This window comes from Pseudophryne corroboree, chromosome 2, assembly GCF_028390025.1.
Source record: "Pseudophryne corroboree isolate aPseCor3 chromosome 2, aPseCor3.hap2, whole genome shotgun sequence".
Taxonomy (NCBI): Eukaryota; Metazoa; Chordata; class Amphibia; order Anura; family Myobatrachidae; genus Pseudophryne; species Pseudophryne corroboree.
In genome coordinates this window covers 169,356,468-169,379,253 of record NC_086445.1, presented here as the reverse complement: position 1 = coordinate 169,379,253, position 22,786 = coordinate 169,356,468, and the positions used below count along the sequence as shown (strand labels likewise).

Here is a 22,786-nt window from a genome sequence, read left to right as displayed (position 1 = left end):
CTTTGTCTCTGACATTGCGCTTTGCCTTTGAACTTGTTCAGAATAGTCTGTGACTTGAATTGTCCTAGTGCACAGGTTCTCAAACTCGGTCCTCAGGACCCCACACAGTGCATGTTTTGCAGGTCTCCTCACAGAATCACAAGTGGAACAATTAGCTTCACCTGTGGACCTTTTAAAATGTGTCAGTGAGTAATGAATACACCTGTGCACTTGCTGGGTTACCTGCAAAACATGCACTGTGTGGGGTCCTGAGGACCGAGTTTGAGAACCTCTGTCCTAGTGTGATATTGGTGAGCCAGTTGGAGTGGTGTCCGCTAGATGAGAGTGTGCAGCTATTGACATCGACACTTTTGTGGAATGTTTTGGGTTCAAACTAGTTGTTGTCTATGTAGATTCTTAGATCAATAAAGTCTACTTTCTATTGGCTGTAGGTGGTAAAAGTGAGCTTCCTGTCGTTGTTAATATGTTGTATGAAGTCAAGTAATTCCCCCATCAGAGCTGTCACTACTTCATAATCACTTAGGCTACGTTCACACTTGTCTGATCCTCAGCATATCATACTGTTGACCGAACGGTTTGTCCGGCATTGGACAAGTGTGTACCCTCCGCTTGCCGACACATACACCCGATCCTGGACGCCTGTCAGGGTCTTGGATTTTAAAAATTCTTAAAATCCTGGAGACCTGACCGCCGACCAATATACAAGTGTGTATGCTGCTCAGACCGGAGCAGGTGATTGATTACCGGTCCCAGCAGTCCTGCACATCAGCGTGGTGATAGCCAGTGCTGATTGCGACCGTCCGCTGATGCTGTGGGACCCGTTGTGACACAGCTCTGGTAGGTGTGGTGGTGGGGCAAAGCAGGTATGACAGCTGGGCTGGATCCTGGAAGATCCAGTTCCCACCAGCAGTTAGTGCAGAGTTTGGCAGCGGATGTGCTATGGCAGCGCTTCCCGCTTTAAAAATAGCCGCGGTGAGGTGCATTATTGCCCCGCCCCCTTTTGTCAGCTAATATTAGCGTGAGGCTGCGGGTGTCAGTCCAATGATGGAGGGGGAGCAAGTAAGAGCTTCCGAAGATAAGACGCCAAAGGAAGTCCTTTTGTGTTGCGGCCATTTAAAAAGTCTTACAGGCCGCTTCCCACAAGCAGAGCTGGCCTTAGGCATAGGTAAACTAAGCAAATGCCTAGGGCATTTGGTATGCTTAGGGGCACCAGCAGCTTCTGCTGATTAAAATGATATGCGGCATGCCTATATTCTGTGTGTGACTGCGGCTGTATCCGCATACGAAATGCTACGTTGCAGTGTATTCCTGGAAATCACTGTAATGTGGCATTTCGTATGCAGATACAGCCGCAGTCGCACACAGAATATAGGCATGCTGCATATTATTTTAATCAGCAGAAGCTGCTTGCGCATCCTACCCACATAGTAATGCAAATAAGATGCATTTTCAGAAACAAAAGGCGCCAGACGTTAGCAGAGCTGCCAGATGACTCATGCCAGGCATCTCCTACAGAACTAGTGGCGGTGCTAGGGGGCACCAGCCAAAATCTTGCCTAGGGCATCATATTGGTTAGGGCCGGCTCTGCCCACAAGTGTTTCAAATTTTAGACATAAAATGTATTAACACAGACATCCATACAGGAGACACTAGTAAATATCAAACGCTATAAAAATATGTTCTTATCTGTCCAACAAAGGATCCAGGTGTAGAAAAGATGCATTTCATTTGTGACATAGACTTCATCGTAGATCTATATATACATGTTGACTGCTAATTTATTGACAGCTTAATATTTGCTGGCAGTGCTTATTAATCAGGCTGAACAGCTTTGTCTGTCATGTGCATTCCTCTATGACAGTTACTTGCCCATCTGCAAGTCAGGGACGTGCAGGCAGGGGAGGCAGTGCCTCCCCTGTCATTAATGAGTAAAATAATACAAAGAAGATACTTATGACACATAAGTATCTTCTTTATTATTTTACCTATCATTATATATGTTAAAATCACTTTGGGAGGCACCGATCGTGGTGCCTCCCGTAGTGATTAGGAAAAGTATGGGGAGCGGGGGGCGGGCACAGGCGGGCCCTAGCAATGGGCTGGAAAAGCCCATTGAAATAACATGGGAAAGCGGCACCATTAGTGGTGCCGCTTTCCTACAGGGACGTGCTTTCAACCTATGAAAGCACGTCCCTGTGAGTGAGGCCACAGTGATTGGCCAGCGGATCCGTCACTGGATCCGCTGTCAATCACTGTATGGGGCGGCATCGTTACCTGCGGAGGTGCGGCGGCGGAGGTACGGGAAGCGGCGGGCCGGGCGGCGGAGGTACGGGATGCGGAGGTACGGGATGCGGAGAGGCGGGCGGCGGTAGCGGCGGCGGTAGCAGAGTTTTGGCAGCGGAAGCGGTACCCATTTCAAAAATGGCGCCTCAGCGTCATTTTTGAAATTCAAGATGGCCACCGCGAGCCAATCATGGCTCGCCGCGTCATCGCCCCGCCCCCTCCCGCTGACTTATATAAGTCAGCGCGAGGCAGCGGCTGTCAGTCCGACGGCGGAGGAGGAGCGGAGAAGAGCTCCTGAAGACGCCGTGGAAGTCCTGGATGGGCGGCGGCTATGCAAAAGAGCTTAGCAGCCGCCGCCCACCAGGTGAAGATGCTGGAAGTCCTGGGAAGGCGGCGGCCATGCAAAAGAGCTTAAAGGCCGCCGCCTCCCAGGTGAAGACGTCGTGGAAGTCCTGGATGGGCGGCGGCTATGCAAAAGAGCTTAGCAGCCGCAGCCCACCAGGTGAAGACGCCGGAGGAAGACCACAGAAGTCCTGGGGAGGTGGCGCCCTCCCAGGTGAAGACGCCGGAAGCCCTGGGAAGGCGGCGGCCATGCAAAAGAGCTTAAAGGCCGCTGCCCCCAGGTGAAGACCCAGTTTAATAAAGGATTTTTTAAAGAATGTGTTGTGTTTTTTTTAAAATATTTTCTTTACAGGTGGACTACAGGTGCCAGCGGGCCCTTTATGTCCGGGCATGCTGGCACTTGTGGTTCTCCAAGTGCCAGCATGCTGGGGCAGGCTTGCTGGGACCTGTAGGCCACCTGTAAAGAACAATATTACTATTCTTTGCAGGTGGACTACAGGTGCCAGCGGGCCCTATATGTTCGGGCATGCTGGCACTTGTGGTTCTCCAAGTGACAGCATGCTGGGGCAGGCTTGCTGGGATCTGTAGGCCACCTGTAAAGAACAGAACATACAATGAACCCCGCACCCACCGCCACCAGGGGTGCGGGGCATAGCATGGCAGGGGGACCCCACACTGAGTGTTTCCCCTGCTATGGCATTATCCCCCCTGGCTGGTTCTGCCTGGTGCTGGTTTTAGTGGTGTGGGGGGGACTGCCCTTTTTTTTTTTTGGGGGGGGGGGGGGGGGCGAGTTTAGCTGCAGTGCCTCCCCAGGCCCTGACCTCACCACACGTCACTGCTGCAAGTAGTCACATTCTGTAGGATAACTCTGTATGCCACAAGGCTGTTGAAGTGGATTTCGGAGCGAACAGATCTCAATCCAGTTTCTGTGTAGTTAAATGGAATGAGATATTCAGAGCAGGGATCTGCCTCAAGCAAATGTATGACAACTATGGGACACAAGAGCCGGCATCTTAGCACCCTACTTTTCACTTTCTCACCTTGTTGAATCCATGCCCCAATAAATTCTGGCGATTTTAAGGAACATTGTAAAACATCATGCAATTAGTTGGCTCTATGGAAGGGGGGCCGTGGATGGCACACCCTAATTCTAAAATGAGAGGCACTACCATGCTGAGACTTGTAGTTCCACACAGAAAGAAGACAAAATGCAGGTGCACACTCTAAATACTAAACACTTAAAAACAGATCTTAAAAACAAAACGAGGAGGCGACAGGTTCAAAACCCTTTGTAGACAAGAGGTCTATTGGATATTTAAACTCAGTTCCCTTCATCCCCAAGGACTTAACGAAGCAATGGAATTGAATTCGGTTCTATGAGCCATCGCTTCTGGGAATATGTTCTCAATATGAATAAAAACACATTAGTTTAGTGTGTTTTCACATTATTTATATTCATAGATTGGGGTTATGCTGTTTATCCTTGTCATAGTGTTTATTTATTTGTTTATATATAATTTTTTCGTCTCAATAATATTTAAAAGCAAAAGAAAAAGCACACCTGTATTGTAAGATGTAAAATGTTTTTCCTTTATTGTTTTATTGTTTTTCATGAATTATATTTATAGATAAAACTTTTTTAAGGCTTAGTTTGATCAGTCGGACGATACCATCGGAAGCCGTATAAGAGGGAGAAGAACTACCCTCACCAATGCCTTTACTGCCATTCGGTTATCTATATATTTGTTATTTATTTTCATGTATGTTAAAGGTCCCCGTCTGATAAGAGTACTAGACTTATAGAATGGGAGACATAATATTGGGTATTCGTAGTTTTGTGGTGTAAATAAAGAGTTGTTTAACAAGGTCGTATGGTTTGGTCCGATCACGTGATTGTAAACACGTGACCGGAATGACTATACCGCGAGACATCCAAGCACGAGAGTGGAAATAAGCATTGTATTGTAACCATGGCAACGCGTCCGCTCACGTGTTTATAACATGTGACCGGAAATATGACGTTGCCGGAAGTCCTAATATGGTCATAGTTACCCGACGGCCCGAACCATGTTTACATGGTTGTTATAGCAACGTCTCCAGTTGGTGGTTTACAGCCTATGATAAGGGTTAGAGCGGTCATCTGACTAAGATCACATGATCGTGAGTTTGATTATGAAAAATAATAAAAGTCTTTTTTAAGTTATTTGTGAACTTCGTTTTTTGAATAAAAGATATATGTATTATTTAGTCTGTTCTCCTGCTGCTATTTAGACAATTTGAGATTGTTTTAAACAAATGTATGCAATTAATGTTGGTCCAGGTGCTGAGTATTCTCTCATTAAATCCCCTATATAAGGGGAAGTGAGCCTCTAGTACACTACCTTTGATAAAGCTGCCAAACAGACAGTGAAACGCGTTAGGTTGCCAGTCTATGACCAGGACACCGCCAAGGCCAGTGAGTCTATGGAATCTTCCATCCATTGCTTTTCTCTAAAATTGGACTCCGACGTTTGATTGGACCCGCAGTGGTCTTTAGAGCCTTGATCCATCTCACGCTCACCCGTCTGGAGACCGATCCGCAACTGTGGACATACAGCAATATAAAGGGAGAACCACCATTCACTTTTGCGCAGGACAGCACCATCAGTACCGCGCTAGGTGGAATACCCTGCCTTTCCACTTGGGATCTGGTAACTATCATACGTATATCCATACAGGATACGATATCTCAAAAGCATTGGAACACTTACAACTATTTGGCCTTAATAAGAGTCCATGGATAAATCCACTGTTTGGTCATAATACTGGCTCATGAGGCTTATTTTATTCAATTTGTTTATATGTTATTAATTTATTTGTATTAAATATTTTTAATGATTTAATATCAGCACCTGGTAGCGCTGTTTTTATATTCTTTGGTGTTTTTTCATGTGGTGACTGACTATCACCTATTATAGCAGCAGCTTTTAGAAACACAGCTCTGTTCAAGCGCCCGTTCTTATAATATACCGATCTATTGGTCTATTATAAATACTTTTTGCACACTCTAAATACTAAACACTGAACTGAATAGTTATAATAAACTAAATTATAATAATAAACTTGAGGTGCTTGCCATATTTTTGGACAAAAATATGGGCCCACCAACTACTCATCTACAAAAATGGTCAAGTGTATTGTAAGGATTAAAACTGTTTCATGTTGTACAATGTGCTTTCATGAGAAATATATGAAAACTTTTAATTCCTAACTGACTTTTAGAAAAGACACCCGAGAAACGCTGTGATGAGTCTATCACGAGTCAGTCTTCTCAACAAATAAAAGTAAGTAAATAGTAAAAAATGTTATTAATGCACAATCATCAACCTACTTACTTTATCAATACCTGTAAATAGATGATTGATGTTGTGATGTTCTCCTTTACTGTATATTTACAAGTAACTTGCAGGAAAGTTTCCCACTATCCACTTCTACTTTTCTGATCCTCTTATGTATGTGATAATTGTTTGTATCCATAATATGGCAGTAAGCAGAGAACAGTAGTTGGCGGGAATGTAGATAACAAGCTTACATGAAACGCCATACTTTTGGAGTTATAGGGGGGTATTCAATTGTTTGAAAAGTCAGTTGGGAGTCTGTTTTGTCCTATCTAATAGACAGGAAAAAACAGACACCCAACAGACATTTCAAACAATTGAATTCCACCCATAATATATTTGCTTTGTATTTCTGTGTATTCCCACTTACTGTATGATCCCCGAGTGTCATAAGTAAAATATAGAGTTATTATGAATATAAAGTAAGTATTTTCCTTTTACATTTGTAGGAAGGCCTCCATCAATCTCCTTATAGATGGTAAGTTTTACTTGGTTATTGTGCAAGTGCACTGACAGCCATAATTGCCAGTTGACAAATGTTGATCCCGACAGTGGCCGTTGTCTGATGCCAGTACTACGCTCAGGACAGTTTCTAGGTTGCTGCTTTATTTCAGAAGGATGTAGGGGTATATGCAATTGCGGTCGAATTGCCGCAAAAGTCGAAAAACGGGGCAATTTCGACAAAAAAAAATGTCGAATTGGATTCGACAATGCAATACAGTACTTTTCGACAAAAAAACGGACGTTTCAGATTCGACTTTTTGCAATTCGACATTTTTAAAATTCGACATGTCTGCAGTGGTAAAAATGCGGCTTTTCGACAAAAGTACATTCAATTGAAGAATGTCGATTCGACAACAGTGCTTTTCGACAGTAATTTCGTCAATTTCATTCCGCCTCACTTTGCTGGCAGAATCTAATAAAAAAAATTAAAAACATGTTTTTTTGTGTTTTTTTATTGCTAATAGCATATCTATTTATATTAGAAGGGATTATGTACTTGGTTTGTCTATTAGGAGACACAAGTATTATTTATATATTTTTTAAAAGATTTTTTTTTTTTAACTGACTAATAGAGAGAGCATGGTTTTCAGTGGGAAGGGGTGGGAATGGGTTAAAATCCTGAAAAAAAAATGCGTGGGGTCCCCCCTCCTAGCATAACAAGCCTCGGGCTCTTTGAGCCGGTCCTGGTTGTAAAAATACGGGGGGGAAATTGACAGGGGATCCCCCGTATTTTTAGAACCAGCACCGGACTCTGCGTCCGGTCCTGGTGCAAAAAATACGGGGGACAAAAGACATAGGGGTCCCCTGTATTTTTAACACCAGCACCGGGCTCCACTAGCTGGAGAGATAATGCCACAGCCGGGGGACACTTTTATACCGGTCCCTGCGGCCGTGGCATTAAATCCCCAACTAGTCACCCCTGGCCGGGGTACCCTGGAGGAGTGGGGACCCCTTAAATCAAGGGGTCCCCCCCTCCCGCCACCCAAGGACCAGCGGTGAAGCCCGAGGCTGTCCCCCCCATCCATGGGCTGCGGATGGGGGGCTGATAGCCTTGTGACAAATAAAAGAATATTGTTTTTTGCAGCAGAACTACAAGTCCCAGCAAGCCTCCCCCGCAAGCTGGTACTTGGAGAACCACAAGTACCAGCGTGCGGGGGGGGGGGGGGGGAACTGGCCCGCTGGTACCTGTAGTTCTTCTGAAAAAAAAAATACCCAAATAAAAACAGGACACGCACACCGTGAAAATAAAACTTTATTACATACATGCCGACACACACATACTTACCTATGTTCACACGCCGACCTCTGTCCACTTCTCCAAGTAGAATCCACGGTGTACCTGAAAATAAAATTTTCAGGTACACCGTGTGCGTGTCCTGTTTTTATTTGGGTATTTTCTTTGCAGAAGAACTACAGGTACCAGCGGGCCCATTTTACCCCCGCATTCCTGGTACTTGTGGTTCTCCAAGTACCAGCTTGCGGGGGAAGCTTGCTGGGACTTGTAGTTCTTCTGCAAAAAACAATATTCTTTTATTTTACACAAGGCTATCAGCCCCCCATCCGCAGCCCATGGATGGGGGGGACAGCCTCGGGCTTCACCGCTGGCCCTTGGTGGCTGGAGGGGGGGGGGGGCTTGATTTAAGGGGTCCCCACTCCTCCAGGGTACCCCGGCCAGGGGTGACTAGTTGGGGATTTAATGCCACGGCCGCAGGGACCGGTATAAAAGTGTCCCCCGGCTGTGGCATTATCTCTCCAGCTAGTGGAGCCCGGTGCTGGTGTTAAAAATACGGGGGACCCCTACGCTTTTTGTCCCCCCTATTTTTTGCACCAGGACCGGACGCAGAGCCCGGTGCTGGTTCTAAAAATACGGGGGATCCCCTGTCAATTTCCCCCCCGTATTTTTACAACCAGGACCGGCTCAAAGAGCCCGAGGCTGGTTATGCTTAGGAGGGGGGACCCCACGCAATTTTTTTAGGGTTTTTTAACCATTTTAGGGCCGTCCGAAAAGTCGAATCCAGGACGCACTTATCCGTCAATTGGTTCGTTTTTCGACAGCGGGACTGTCGAATCCGTTTTTAATTGAATATGTAGAATTTCGGCACCCGCCGGCCGGGATTCGACGGTCGAATTGTGTCGAATTTAAAAACGGGAGAAAAAAAGACGCAATTCGTCCGGAATTGCATATACCCCATAGTGGCAATCCTGAAGCACTATGAGCTCTTCTTGTAGTTCCATGTTTGTACGGGTTAGACAAGAATTAGATTAACAAGATAAGTCATAACCAGCTTTCAAGGGGTCGACCTGCATATGTTCTACAACAAAATACTTTGCTTCCATTCCTTCTGGCTTCCTTCTATACTCACAGCTGTATCCAGTGCAGATAATACCGCAGAGCTTGTTGTTTTATCAGATTAATACAAAGAATACTGCTGTACCAGGGCACATCTGCACCCTGGTCTGTTCACCGCCCCAGTGCACATAACATCATTACATCACAGAAGAGGTGGGGCAGGAGTAAGAAGCTGGGAATTAGACACTTTGTGATACTGTCAAGTCGGCAACCTTGCCACGTTCGTGGCTTAGCAACATGGGGGGGCACCACCGTCAGTACGGCCCTGGGAAAGAAACCTTTTTACATTTCTGCTATAGATAAACTGAAAACTAAATGATATATTTACTGTATAATATGGTATTGTTATTTTATCTGAGTAAGGTAAGGACATTGAGAAACACTCAGTACTAAAATAACTATTATTTTTTTTCAGCCCATCTAGAAGTAGTTCGGAATCTAGTGAATCCTTATTGAGTCCAAAAAGATTTGAGACTTATGTCCTCAGTGAGTACAGTATTTCATGTTTAGTTCTGGTTGTTATGTTCTGATATCACTCCCCATCACCTAAGTTTTTACTGAATTTAAAAAAAATATATATTAATATTCTTATTTAGTGGAGAACTACAGGCCCCAGCTTGCTCTGTCATGCCCAATCTGTCAGAACCATAATTGCTAGCATGCCATGGCATACATAGCTTGATAGCACCTGTAGTGCACGTGGAAAGAAAATATTACTTCCTGACCTCGTTCTCCAATTTATTACTCACTTAAATTCTTTCTGAAAGGCCCACCTGCTACAGATCATTCCTTTTGGTCCTTGCATTTGATTACAGGGCCCAACTACAAGAAATTACTACTTACATACTTCAATAGCGCTGCTAAAGCAGTTCTCCCGGTACACAGGAGGTCCACCTCCCCACCCACGCTCAAGTGGTAGTTTTGATAATATATCCGCAGAATTCCACAATCATTATTCCCAAAATTATGAGACAAGTAACAAAGACTAGCTGCATATATATAACTTATTTAAACAAAAGTGGGTGTTTTAAGATCCACTTCGCTCTTTTCATGATTGATACATCAACCCCTATGTACTATACTTTTACTATTCATTTTGTTTCATTATTAATGCATTTTCATAGGTGGACTTCCAGAAAAGGACAGGAAGCAAATATCAGAGAGAAGCACTGATCTGCAGGTATTAACATCTGATTGCATACTGTGACAAAGACTCCTTGCTCTTGCTAATGGTTTCTCTTGCGATTGGCAAAATCACACAGTCCTTCAATGTATAAAATTAAGGTGGATTCAATTGGCTTCAGGGCTTTAATTACACAGTGTAACAGAACAAGCCACAAAATAAGAAATCCTTGCTCACTTGCAATTCCCCGAAAAAGCCTATCACTCAGATGTAAATAGGAGTTATTTTCTCATTTTTAGTTGATAAGGTTAAATCTATTACCCATGGAATCCCTCAAGTCAGGCTGGTCCTGATGGGTAGCACTTGATTTACTGACGAACACAATACCCGACGTTCATAATCCCGATAGCCATTGGCCTATAGTCAAAATACCGACACGGTCAAAATACCAACATTCATTATGCAGATATGTTCAAAATGCCGACACATAGCCAGAATATTGACATTTGAAATGTCGATATGTCAAAATGCCGACATGCGTTTTTAAGGAATTTTTGCCTCAAAACAGACTTGTTCATACTTTGCCATCCCAGTGGACCTGGAGGGGGAATATAATAGTGTGCCGAGCTGAGTGTGTTGACCTATGTCGACATTGACTGCCCCCCCCCCCCAGAAAAGCTTAGGATGATATTTTAACATGTTGGCATTTCAAATGGCTGTATTCTGACTATGGGGGTAATTCCAAGTTGATCGCAGCAGGATTTTTGTTAGCAATTGGGCAAAACCATGTGCACTGCAGGGTGTCACAACTGAGGGCTGGGGACCGTGACTGGGAGCCTCAGTTGTAGGGGCTGACGGGTACTTAAATTTAGGAGGAGCTATGTGACTCCTGGACATACGTATTGACAGCAGCAAAGAATGCCCGAGGGCGTGACCACGACAACTGGGAATTCCTTAAGTGCTTTTATTAAATAAAAAGTCAAATAACGTGCAAAAGAATAATATAAAGTCACACGTGTTAATTAAGTTCACAATCGGTGAAGGCCAGTAACCTGGAATATGGAAGAAAGTCCTGTAAACAATAAATGAGGCTGGGGTTCACTGGAAGATGAGGAATGAAACTGGAGTACGCAGGAACTGAAGAATGAAGGATGATTACTGCAAAGCAAAAGTTCAAACACAAGAATCCAAAGTAGGCTGTAGGGGTTAACACTGGAGAGTCGGGTTACACAGGCAGAGTGTAATCACCAGGGAAGTCAGGCTGATCTGCAGAATGGAATTGCAGGAGAAAATCTGTAGTGAAGCTTGTATGCTGGAATCACAGATGACAATGAGATGCAGCATGCTGCACACAGACAGTGCAGATGGAATGCAGGCTTGGGACACTGGGACAGTCTCAGGAGGCATTTGGAAGGTAAATACTAATAAGGAATTACCTGGATCGTGACACAGGGGAGGCAGATATAACATGTGCAGAGAGCGTTAAATTTGGGTGGGGTGTGTTCAATCTGCAATCTAATTTGCAGTGTAAAAATAAAGCAGCCAGTATTTATCCTGCACAGAAATAAAATTACCCACCCAAATCTAACTCTTTCTGCACATGTTATATCTGCCTCCCCTGCAGTGCACATGGTTTTGCCCAATTGCTATCAAAAATCCTGCTGCGATCAACTTGGAATTACCCCCTATGTCGGCATTTTAAACAATTCAGCACCAAGAATGTCGGTATTTTGACCGTGTCGGTATTCTAACTGTATATCAATGCCTGCCGGGATTATGACCGTCGGTATTGTGTCTGTCGGTTAATCATACTGACCCCTTCCTGATTACTACTTATTTCCTGCAGCTTTAGGCCTCATGTAGAGTTGTGCTTTTTTTGGATCTAAAACTCTTCCCTTAAACTGCGTGTCGCATGAAATGCGCACATTACATGTTTATTGTAAGTTGCAAGTATTTTAAAATATGTGCATCTCAGTACAGTGTGTGAAATGTGTCTGCTTGGAGATATGTTTAATAACACACCCTTTAATCACGCAATGAGCTAATATTTTTTCTACAAATTGCTCCTAAATTGTAGAGATGAGCGCCGGAAATTTTTCGGGTTTTGTGTTTTGGTTTTGGGTTCGACCGCGTTTTGGCAAAACCTCACCGAATTTTTTTTGTCGGATTCGGGTGTTTTTTTCAAAAAACCCTAAAAAACTGCTTAAATCATAGAATTTGGGGGTCATTTTGATCCCAAAGTATTATTAACCTCAAAAACCATAATTTACACTCATTTTCAGTCTATTCTGAATACCTCACACCTCACAATATTATTTTTAGTCCTAAAATTTGCACCGAGGTCGCTGTGTGAGTAAGATAAGCGACCCTAGTGGCCGACACAAACACCGAGCCCATCTAGGAGTGGCACTGCAGTGTCACGCAGGATGTCCCTTCCAAAAAACCCTCCCCAAACAGCACATGACGCAAAGAAAAAAAGAGGCGCAATGAGGTAGCTGTGTGAGTAAGATAAGCGACCCTAGTGGCCGACACAAACACCGGGCCCATCTAGGAGTGGCACTGCAGTGTCACGCAGGATGTCCCTTCCAAAAAACCCTCCCCAAACAGCACATGACGCAAAGAAAAAAAGAGGCGCAATGAGGTAGCTGACTGTGTGAGTAAGATAAGCGACCCTAGTGGCCGACACAAACACCGGGCCCATCTAGGAGTGGCACTGCAGTGTCACGCAGGATGGCCCTTCCAAAAAACCCTCCCCAAACAGCACATGACGCAAAGAAAAAAAGAGGCGCAATGAGGTAGCTGACTGTGTGAGTAAGATAAGCGACCCTAGTGGCCGACACAAACACCGGGCCCATCTAGGAGTGGCACTGCAGTGTCACGCAGGATGGCCCTTCCAAAAAACCCTCCCCAAACAGCACATGACGCAAAGAAAAAAAGAGGCGTAGGCTTGGGACACTGGGACAGTCTCAGGAGGCATTTGGAAGGTAAATACTAATAAGGAATTACCTGGATCGTGACACAGGGGAGGCAGATATAACATGTGCAGAGAGCGTTAAATTTGGGTGGGGTGTGTTCAATCTGCAATCTAATTTGCAGTGTAAAAATAAAGCAGCCAGTATTTATCCTGCACAGAAATAAAATTACCCACCCAAATCTAACTCTTTCTGCACATGTTATATCTGCCTCCCCTGCAGTGCACATGGTTTTGCCCAATTGCTATCAAAAATCCTGCTGCGATCAACTTGGAATTACCCCCTATGTCGGCATTTTAAACAATTCAGCACCAAGAATGTCGGTATTTTGACCGTGTCGGTATTCTAACTGTATATCAATGCCTGCCGGGATTATGACCGTCGGTATTGTGTCTGTCGGTTAATCATACTGACCCCTTCCTGATTACTACTTATTTCCTGCAGCTTTAGGCCTCATGTAGAGTTGTGCTTTTTTTGGATCTAAAACTCTTCCCTTAAACTGCGTGTCGCATGAAATGCGCACATTACATGTTTATTGTAAGTTGCAAGTATTTTAAAATATGTGCATCTCAGTACAGTGTGTGAAATGTGTCTGCTTGGAGATATGTTTAATAACACACCCTTTAATCACGCAATGAGCTAATATTTTTTCTACAAATTGCTCCTAAATTGTAGAGATGAGCGCCGGAAATTTTTCGGGTTTTGTGTTTTGGTTTTGGGTTCGACCGCGTTTTGGCAAAACCTCACCGAATTTTTTTTGTCGGATTCGGGTGTTTTTTTCAAAAAACCCTAAAAAACTGCTTAAATCATAGAATTTGGGGGTCATTTTGATCCCAAAGTATTATTAACCTCAAAAACCATAATTTACACTCATTTTCAGTCTATTCTGAATACCTCACACCTCACAATATTATTTTTAGTCCTAAAATTTGCACCGAGGTCGCTGTGTGAGTAAGATAAGCGACCCTAGTGGCCGACACAAACACCGAGCCCATCTAGGAGTGGCACTGCAGTGTCACGCAGGATGTCCCTTCCAAAAAACCCTCCCCAAACAGCACATGACGCAAAGAAAAAAAGAGGCGCAATGAGGTAGCTGACTGTGTGAGTAAGATAAGCGACCCTAGTGGCCGACACAAACACCGGGCCCATCTAGGAGTGGCACTGCAGTGTCACGCAGGATGTCCCTTCCAAAAAACCCTCCCCAAACAGCACATGACGCAAAGAAAAAAAGAGGCGCAATGAGGTAGCTGACTGTGTGAGTAAGATAAGCGACCCTAGTGGCCGACACAAACACCGGGCCCATCTAGGAGTGGCACTGCAGTGTCACGCAGGATGGCCCTTCCAAAAAACCCTCCCCAAACAGCACATGACTCAAAGAAAAAAAGAGGCGCAATGAGGTAGCTGACTGTGTGAGTAAGATAAGCGACCCTAGTGGCCGACACAAACACCGGGCCCATCTAGGAGTGGCACTGCAGTGTCACGCAGGATGGCCCTTCCAAAAAACCCTCCCCAAACAGCACATGACGCAAAGAAAAAAAGAGGCGCAATGAGGTAGCTGACTGTGTGAGTAAGATAAGCGACCCTAGTGGCCGACACAAACACCGGGCCCATCTAGGAGTGGCACTGCAGTGTCACGCAGGATGGCCCTTCCAAAAAACCCTCCCCAAACAGCACATGACGCAAAGAAAAAAAGAGGCGCAATGAGGTAGCTGACTGTGTGAGTAAGATAAGCGACCCTAGTGGCCGACACAAACACCGGGCCCATCTAGGAGTGGCACTGCAGTGTCACGCAGGATGGCCCTTCCAAAAAACCCTCCCCAAACAGCACATGACGCAAAGAAAAATAAAAGAAAAAAGAGGTGCAAGATGGAATTGTCCTTGGGCCCTCCCACCCACCCTTATGTTGTATAAACAGGACATGCACACTTTAACCAACCCATCATTTCAGTGACAGGGTCTGCCACACGACTGTGACTGATATGACCGGTTGGTTTGGACCCCCCCCCAAAAAAGAAGCAATTAATCTCTCCTTGCACAAACTGGCTCTACAGAGGCAAGATGTCCACCTCCTCATCATCCTCCGATATATCACCGTGTACATCCCCCTCCTCACAGATTATCAATTCGTCCCCACTGGAATCCACCATCTCAGCTCCCTGTGTACTTTGTGGAGGCAATTGCTGCTGGTCAATGTCTCCGCGGAGGAATTGATTATAATTCATTTTAATGAACATCATCTTCTCCACATTTTCTGGATGTAACCTCGTACGCCGATTGCTGACAAGGTGAGCGGCGGCACTAAACACTCTTTCGGAGTACACACTTGTGGGAGGGCAACTTAGGTAGAATAAAGCCAGTTTGTGCAAGGGCCTCCAAATTGCCTCTTTTTCCTGCCAGTATAAGTACGGACTGTGTGACGTGCCTACTTGGATGCGGTCACTCATATAATCCTCCACCATTCTTTCAATGTTGAGAGAATCATATGCAGTGACAGTAGACGACATGTCCGTAATCGTTGTCAGGTCCTTCAGTCCGGACCAGATGTCAGCATCAGCAGTCGCTCCAGACTGCCCTGCATCACCGCCAGCGGGTGGGCTCGGAATTCTGAGCCTTTTCCTCGCACCCCCAGTTGCGGGAGAATGTGAAGGAGGAGATGTTGACAGGTCGCGTTCCGCTTGACTTGACAATTTTCTCACCAGCAGGTCTTTCAACCCCAGCAGACTTGTGTCTGCCGGAAAGAGAGATCCAAGGTAGGTTTTAAATCTAGGATCGAGCACGGTGGCCAAAATGTAGTGCTCTGATTTCAACAGATTGACCACCCGTGAATCCTTGTTAAGCGAATTAAGGGCTCCATCCACAAGTCCCACATGCCTAGCGGAATCGCTCCGTGTTAGCTCCTCCTTCAATGTCTCCAGCTTCTTCTGCAAAAGCTTGATGAGGGGAATGACCTGACTCAGGCTGGCAGTGTCTGAACTGACTTCACGTGTGGCAAGTTCAAAGGGCATCAGAACCTTGCACAACGTTGAAATCATTCTCCACTGCACTTGAGACAGGTGCATTCCACCTCCTATATCGTGCTCAATTGTATAGGCTTGAATGGCCTTTTGCTGCTCCTCCAACCTCTGAAGCATATAGAGGGTTGAATTCCACCTCGTTACCACTTCTTGCTTCAGATGATGGCAGGGCAGGTTCAGTAGTTTTTGGTGGTGCTCCAGTCTTCTGTACGTGGTGCCTGTACGCCGAAAGTGTCCCGCAATTCTTCTGGCCACCGACAGCATCTCTTGCACGCCCCTGTCGTTTTTTAAAAAATTCTGCACCACCAAATTCAAGGTATGTGCAAAACATGGGACGTGCTGGAATTTGCCCATATTTAATGCACACACAATATTGTTGGCGTTGTCCGATGCCACAAATCCACAGGAGAGTCCAATTGGGGTAAGCCATTCTGCGATGATCTTCCTCAGTTGCCGTAAGAAGTTTTTAGCTGTGTGCGTATTCTGGAAAGCGGTGATACAAAGCGTAGCCTGCCTAGGAAAGAGTTGGCGTTTGCGAGATGCTGCTACTGGTGCCGCCGCTGCTGTTCTTGCGGCGGGAGTCCATACATCTACCCAGTGGGCTGTCACAGTCATATAGTCCTGACCCTGCCCTGCTCCACTTGTCCACATGTCCGTGGTTAAGTGGACATTGGGTACAACTGCATTTTTTAGGACACTGGTGAGTCTTTTTCTGACGTCCGTGTACATTCTCGGTATCGCCTGCCTAGAGAAGTGGAACCTAGATGGTATTTGGTAACGGGGGCACACTGCCTCAATAAATTGTCTAGTTCCCTGTGAACTAACGGCGGATACCGGACGCACGTCTAACACCAACATAGTTGTCAAGGCCTCAGTTATCCGCTTTGCAGCAGGATGACTGCTGTGATATTTCATCTTCCTCGCAAAGGACTGTTGGACAGTCAATTGCTTACTGGAAGTAGTACAAGTGGGCTTACGACTTCCCCTCTGGGATGACCATCGACTCCCAGCAGCAACAACAGCAGCGCCAGCAGCAGTAGGCGTTACACGCAAGGATGCATCGGAGGAATCCCAGGCAGGAGAGGACTCGTCAGAATTGCCAGTGACATGGCCTGCAGGACTATTGGCATTCCTGGGGAAGGAGGAAATTGACACTGAGGGAGTTGGTGGGGTGGTTTGCGTGAGCTTGGTTACAAGAGGAAGGGATTTACTGGTCAGTGGACTGCTTCCGCTGTCGCCCAAAGTTTTTGAACTTGTCACTGACTTATTATGAATGCGCTGCAGGTGACGTATAAGGGAGGATGTTCCGAGGTGGTTAACGTCCTTACCCCTACTTATTACAGCTTGACAAAGGGAACACACGGCTTGACAAATGTTGTCCGCATTTCTGGTGAAATACTTCCACACCGAAGAGCTGATTTTTTTGGTATTTTCACCAGGCATGTCAACGGCCATATTCCTCCCACGGACAACAGGTGTCTCCCCGGGTGCCTGACTTAAACAAACCACCTCACCATCAGAATCCTCCTGGTCAATTTCCTCCCCAGCGCCAGCAACACCCATATCCTCCTCATCCTGGTGTACTTCAACACTGACATCTTCAATCTGACTATCAGGAACTGGACTGCGGGTGCTCCTTCCAGCACTTGCAGGGGGCGTGCAAATGGTGGAAGGCGCATGCTCTTCACGTCCAGTGTTGGGAAGGTCAGGCATCGCAACCGACACAATTGGACTCTCCTTGTGGATTTGGGATTTCGAAGAACGCACAGTTCTTTGCGGTGCTTTTGCCAGCTTGAGTCTTTTCAGTTTTCTAGCGAGAGGCTGAGTGCTTCCATCCTCATGTGAAGCTGAACCACTAGCCATGAACATAGGCCAGGGCCTCAGCCGTTCCTTGCCACTCCGTGTGGTAAATGGCATATTGGCAAGTTTACGCTTCTCCTCCGACAATTTTATTTTAGGTTTTGGAGTCCTTTTTTTACTGATATTTGGTGTTTTGGATTTGACATGCTCTGTACTATGACATTGGGCATCGGCCTTGGCAGACGACGTTGCTGGCATTTCATCGTCTCGGCCATGACTAGTGGCAGCAGCTTCAGCACGAGGTGGAAGTGGATCTTGATCTTTCCCTAATTTTGGAACCTCAACATTTTTGTTCTCCATATTTTAATAGGCACAACTAAAAGGCACCTCAGGTAAACAATGGAGATGGATGGATACTAGTATACAATTATGGATGGACTGCCGAGTGCCGACACAGAGGTAGCTACAGACGTGGACTATTGTACTGTACTGTGTCTGCTGCTAATATAGACTGGATGATAATGAGATGTAGTATGTATGTATAAAGAAGAAAGAAAAAAAAACCACGGGTAGGTGGTATACAATTATGGATGGACTGCCGAGTGCCGACACAGAGGTAGCTACAGCCGTGGACTACCGTACTGTGTCTGCTGCTAATATAGACTGGTTGATAATGAGATGTAGTATGTATAAAGAAGAAAGAAAGAAAAAAAACACGGGTAGGTGGTATACAATTATGGACGGACTGCCGAGTGCCGACACAGAGGTAGCTACAGCCGTGGACTACCGTACTGTACTGTGTCTGCTGCTAATATAGACTGGATGATAATGAGATGTAGTATGTATAAAGAAGAAAGAAAAAAAAACCACGGGTAGGTGGTATACAATTATGGATGGACTGCCGAGTGCCGACACAGAGGTAGCTACAGCCGTGGACTACCGTACTGTGTCTGCTGCTAATATAGACTGGTTGATAATGAGATGTAGTATGTATAAAGAAGAAAGAAAAAAAAACCACGGGTAGGTGGTATACAATTATGGACGGACTGCCGAGTGCCGACACAGGTAGCTACAGCCGTGGACTACCGTACTGTGTCTGCTGCTAATATAGACTGGTTGATAATGAGTTGTAGTATGTATAAAGAAGAAAGAGAGAAAAAAACCACGGGTAGGTGGTATACAATTATGGATGGACTGCCGAGTGCCGACACAGAGGTAGCTACAGCCGTGGACTACTGTACTGTGTCTGCTGCTAATATAGACTGGTTGATAAAGAGATGTAGTATGTATGTATAAAGAAGAAAGAAAAAAAAACCACGGGTAGGTGGTATACAATTATGGATGGACTGCCGAGTGCCGACACAGAGGTAGCTACAGCCGTGGACTACTGTACTGTGTCTGCTGCTAATATAGACTGGTTGATAAAGAGATGTAGTATGTATGTATAAAGAAGAAAGAAAAAAAACCACGGGTAGGTGGTATACAATTATGGACGGACTGCCAAGTGCCGACACAGAGGTAGCTACAGCCGTGGACTACCGTACTGTACTGTGTCTGCTGCTAATATAGACTGGTTGATAAAGAGATGTAGTATGTATGTATAAAGAAGAAAGAAAAAAAAACCACGGGTAGGTGGTATACAATTATGGATGGACTGCCGAGTGCCGACACAGAGGTAGCTACAGCCGTGGACTACTGTACTGTGTCTGCTGCTAATATAGACTGGTTGATAAAGAGATGTAGTATGTATGTATAAAGAAGAAAGAAAAAAAAACCACGGGTAGGTGGTATACAATTATGGACGGACTGCCGAGTGCCGACACAGAGGTAGCTACAGCCGTGGACTACCGTACTGTACTGTGTCTGCTGCTAATATAGACTGGTTGATAAAGAGATGTAGTATGTATGTATAAAGAAGAAAGAAAAAAAAACCACGGGTAGGTGGTATACAATTATGGATGGACTGCCGAGTGCCGACACAGAGGTAGCTACAGCCGTGGACTACTGTACTGTGTCTGCTGCTAATATAGACTGGTTGATAAAGAGATGTAGTATGTATGTATAAAGAAGAAAGAAAAAAAAACCACGGGTAGGTGGTATACAATTATGGATGGACTGCCGAGTGCCGACACAGAGGTAGCTACAGCCGTGAACTACCGTACTGTGTCTGCTGCGACTGGATGATAAATAATGATATAAAAAATATATATATATCACTACTGCAGCCGGACAGGTATATATTATATAATGACGGACCTGCTGGACACTGTCTGTCAGCAGAATGAGTTTTTTATAGAATAAAAAAAAAAACACCACACAAGTCACACGACGAGTGTTTAACTTTTTCAGGCAATCACAATATAGTATACTACTAACTATACTGGTGGTCAGTGTGGTCAGGTCACTGGTCAGTCACACTGGCAGTGGCACTCCTGCAGCAAAAGTGTGCACTGTTTAATTTTAATAATATGTACTCTTGGCTCCTGCTATAACCTATAACTGGCACTGCTCCCCAGTCTCCCCCACAATTATAAGCTGTGTGAGCACAGTCAGATATATACATAGATGATGCAGCACACTGGGCTGAGCAGTGCACACAGATATGGTATGTGACTGAGTCACTGTGTATCGTTTTTTTCAGGCAGAGAACGGATTATATTAAATAAAACTGCACTGTCTGGTTGTCACTGTGGTCAGTCACTACTAAACTCTGCACTCTCTACAGTACTCCTAAGCTCCAGTAAATCAAGTGTCTCTGTCTCAAATCAATCTCACTCTCTCTCTTCTAATCTAAATGGAGAGGACGCCAGCCACGTCCTCTCCCTATCAATCTCAATGCACGTGTGAAAATGGCGGCGACGCGCGGCTCCTTATATAGAATCCGAGTCTCGCGAGAATCCGACAGCGTCATGATGACGTTCGGGCGCGCTCGGGTTAACCGAGCAAGGCGGGAAGATCCGAGTCGCTCGGACCCGTGTAAAAAAACATGAAGTTCGGGCGGGTTCGGATTCCGAGGAACCGAACCCGCTCATCTCTACTAAATTGTAGATTTTTTTTAATGATTTAATTAGGTAAAGGACATCTGTTTAAAACACATATTTAAATGTCTTTTTTAGATGCAGTATAATATGTGATTTTTTTTTTCAAATTAATGAATTTGAACTCTAAAACTTTAAATTTAATTAGGACTTATCTAAAATTATTTAACAATAATTTAATAATAAACATTAAAACAAATTTTGTTAACAGTTCTTGAGGAGGTACCAGCAGGAGATGGACGTTCCTTTTGAGCATCGTCACTATTGGGTGGTCTTCTATATGCCGGCGGTCGGGCTCCCGGCGCTCAGTATACCGGCGCCGGGAGCCCGACAGCCGGCATACCGACACTTATTTTCCCTCGTGGGGGTCCACGACCCCCATAGAGGGAGAATAAAATAGTGTGGCGCGCTCAGCGCCACCGTGCCCGTAGCGTGGCGAGCGCAGCGAGCCCGCAAGGGGCTCATTTGCGCTCGCCACACTGTTGGTAAGCCGGCGGTCGGCCTCCCGGCGCCGGTATGCTGGTCGCCGGGAGCCCGACCGCCGGCCAGCCGTAGTGAACCCGTCACTATTACTAGGGAAAGGACCATGAGAGAAGGAAGTGCTGCACTGCAGTGAGCACTGAGCACTGTCTGCATACAATAGAGTTCTGTACACAAAGCATTGAGCTTTGTGAAGTGAAAATCAGCAACTGTCTGGGCAATCAGTAACTACACTGCTATTTTGACTGTGGAAGAGGAGGGTAAATATCAGGGGACATGGCTGTAGTGAGCCCTGTGAGCTCCTACAGCACAGGGCAAGGCTGTCCAGCATGAGTGTTGCGCCCGCACATTTTAATTTGCGAACGCATTGATTTGAGGACAACCCCTGCCTGTACAGCCTGGCTGCGCTGGCAGGCGCTCCAGCGCCATTTTTTTTCCGAAGAGGTTACATGCGACGTTGCACAGCTGCCCTAAAAACGGTCCAGACACATCTTTCCGGGATGTGGCCGCATGGTGACTGGCCACGCAGATCCGATGGACATGGCCGCTGCATGCGAACGCAGCGGCTGCGTCCTTCTCTGGATAGCCCCCTATGTGTGCACTATATAATTAATCTGGTAATAAATAAATACATTTGGTATCTGATCCGATCGCCGTTTAAAAATGCATGTCTAGGAGATATTTAATCTCCAAGTGCTTGGTCTAATTGTATTTCTCTGACGTCCTAGTGGATGCTGGGGACTCCGTAAGGACCATGGGGAATAGACGGCTCCGCAGGAGACTGGGCACTCTAAAGAAAGATTTAGGACTATCTGGTGTGCACTGGCTCCTCCCCCTATGACCCTCCTCCAAGCCTCAGTTAGATTTCTGTGCCCGGCTGAGCTGGATGCACACTAGGGGCTCTCCTGAGCTCCTAGGAAGAAAGTGTTTGTTAGGTTTTTTATTTTTAGTGAGACCTGCTGGCAACAGGCTCACTGCATCGAGGGACTAAGGGGAGAAGAAGCGAACCTACCTAAGTGGTGGTAGCTTGGGCTTCTTAGGCTACTGGACACCATTAGCTCCAGAGGGATCGAACACAGGACCCGACCTCGTCGTCCGTTCCCGGAGCCGCGCCGCCGTCCCCCTTACAGAGCCAGAAGCAAGAAGGTGGTCCGGAAAATCGGCGGCTGAAGACTTCTGTCTTCTCCAAGGTAGCGCACAGCACTGCAGCTGTGCGCCATTGCTCCTCATGCACACCTCACACTCCGGTCACTGATGGGTGCAGGGCGCTGGGGGGGGGCGCCCTGAGCAGCAATACTGACACCTTGGCTGGCAAACTGGCACCATATATAGCCCCAGAGGCTATATAGGTGCTTTTTAACCCCTGCCAGAATCCATAAAAATGCGGGAGAAAGTCCGCGAAAAAGGGGCGGAGCTATCTCCTTCAGCACACTGGCGCCATTTTCCCTCACAGCTCCGTTGGAGGGAAGCTCCCTGGCTCTCCCCTGCAGTCAATACACTACA

General features: G+C 45.8%; 1 protein-coding gene across 5 annotated transcripts in view; it reads left to right on the top strand.

The window, feature by feature from the left end:
- LOC135006096 (uncharacterized) overlaps window positions 1-22,786 on the top strand; it is a 227,549-nt gene that overhangs the window by 149,097 nt on the left and 55,666 nt on the right. For all 5 annotated transcript variants that reach the window (XM_063951991.1, XM_063951990.1, XM_063951989.1 and 2 more), the window contains 4 exons: window positions 5,887-5,948; window positions 6,452-6,480; window positions 9,272-9,342; window positions 9,981-10,036. In XM_063951991.1, coding sequence (XP_063808061.1) covers window positions 5,887-5,948; window positions 6,452-6,480; window positions 9,272-9,342; window positions 9,981-10,036 — 218 coding nt within the window. The remainder of the gene's footprint in view (window positions 1-5,886; window positions 5,949-6,451; window positions 6,481-9,271; window positions 9,343-9,980; window positions 10,037-22,786) is intronic.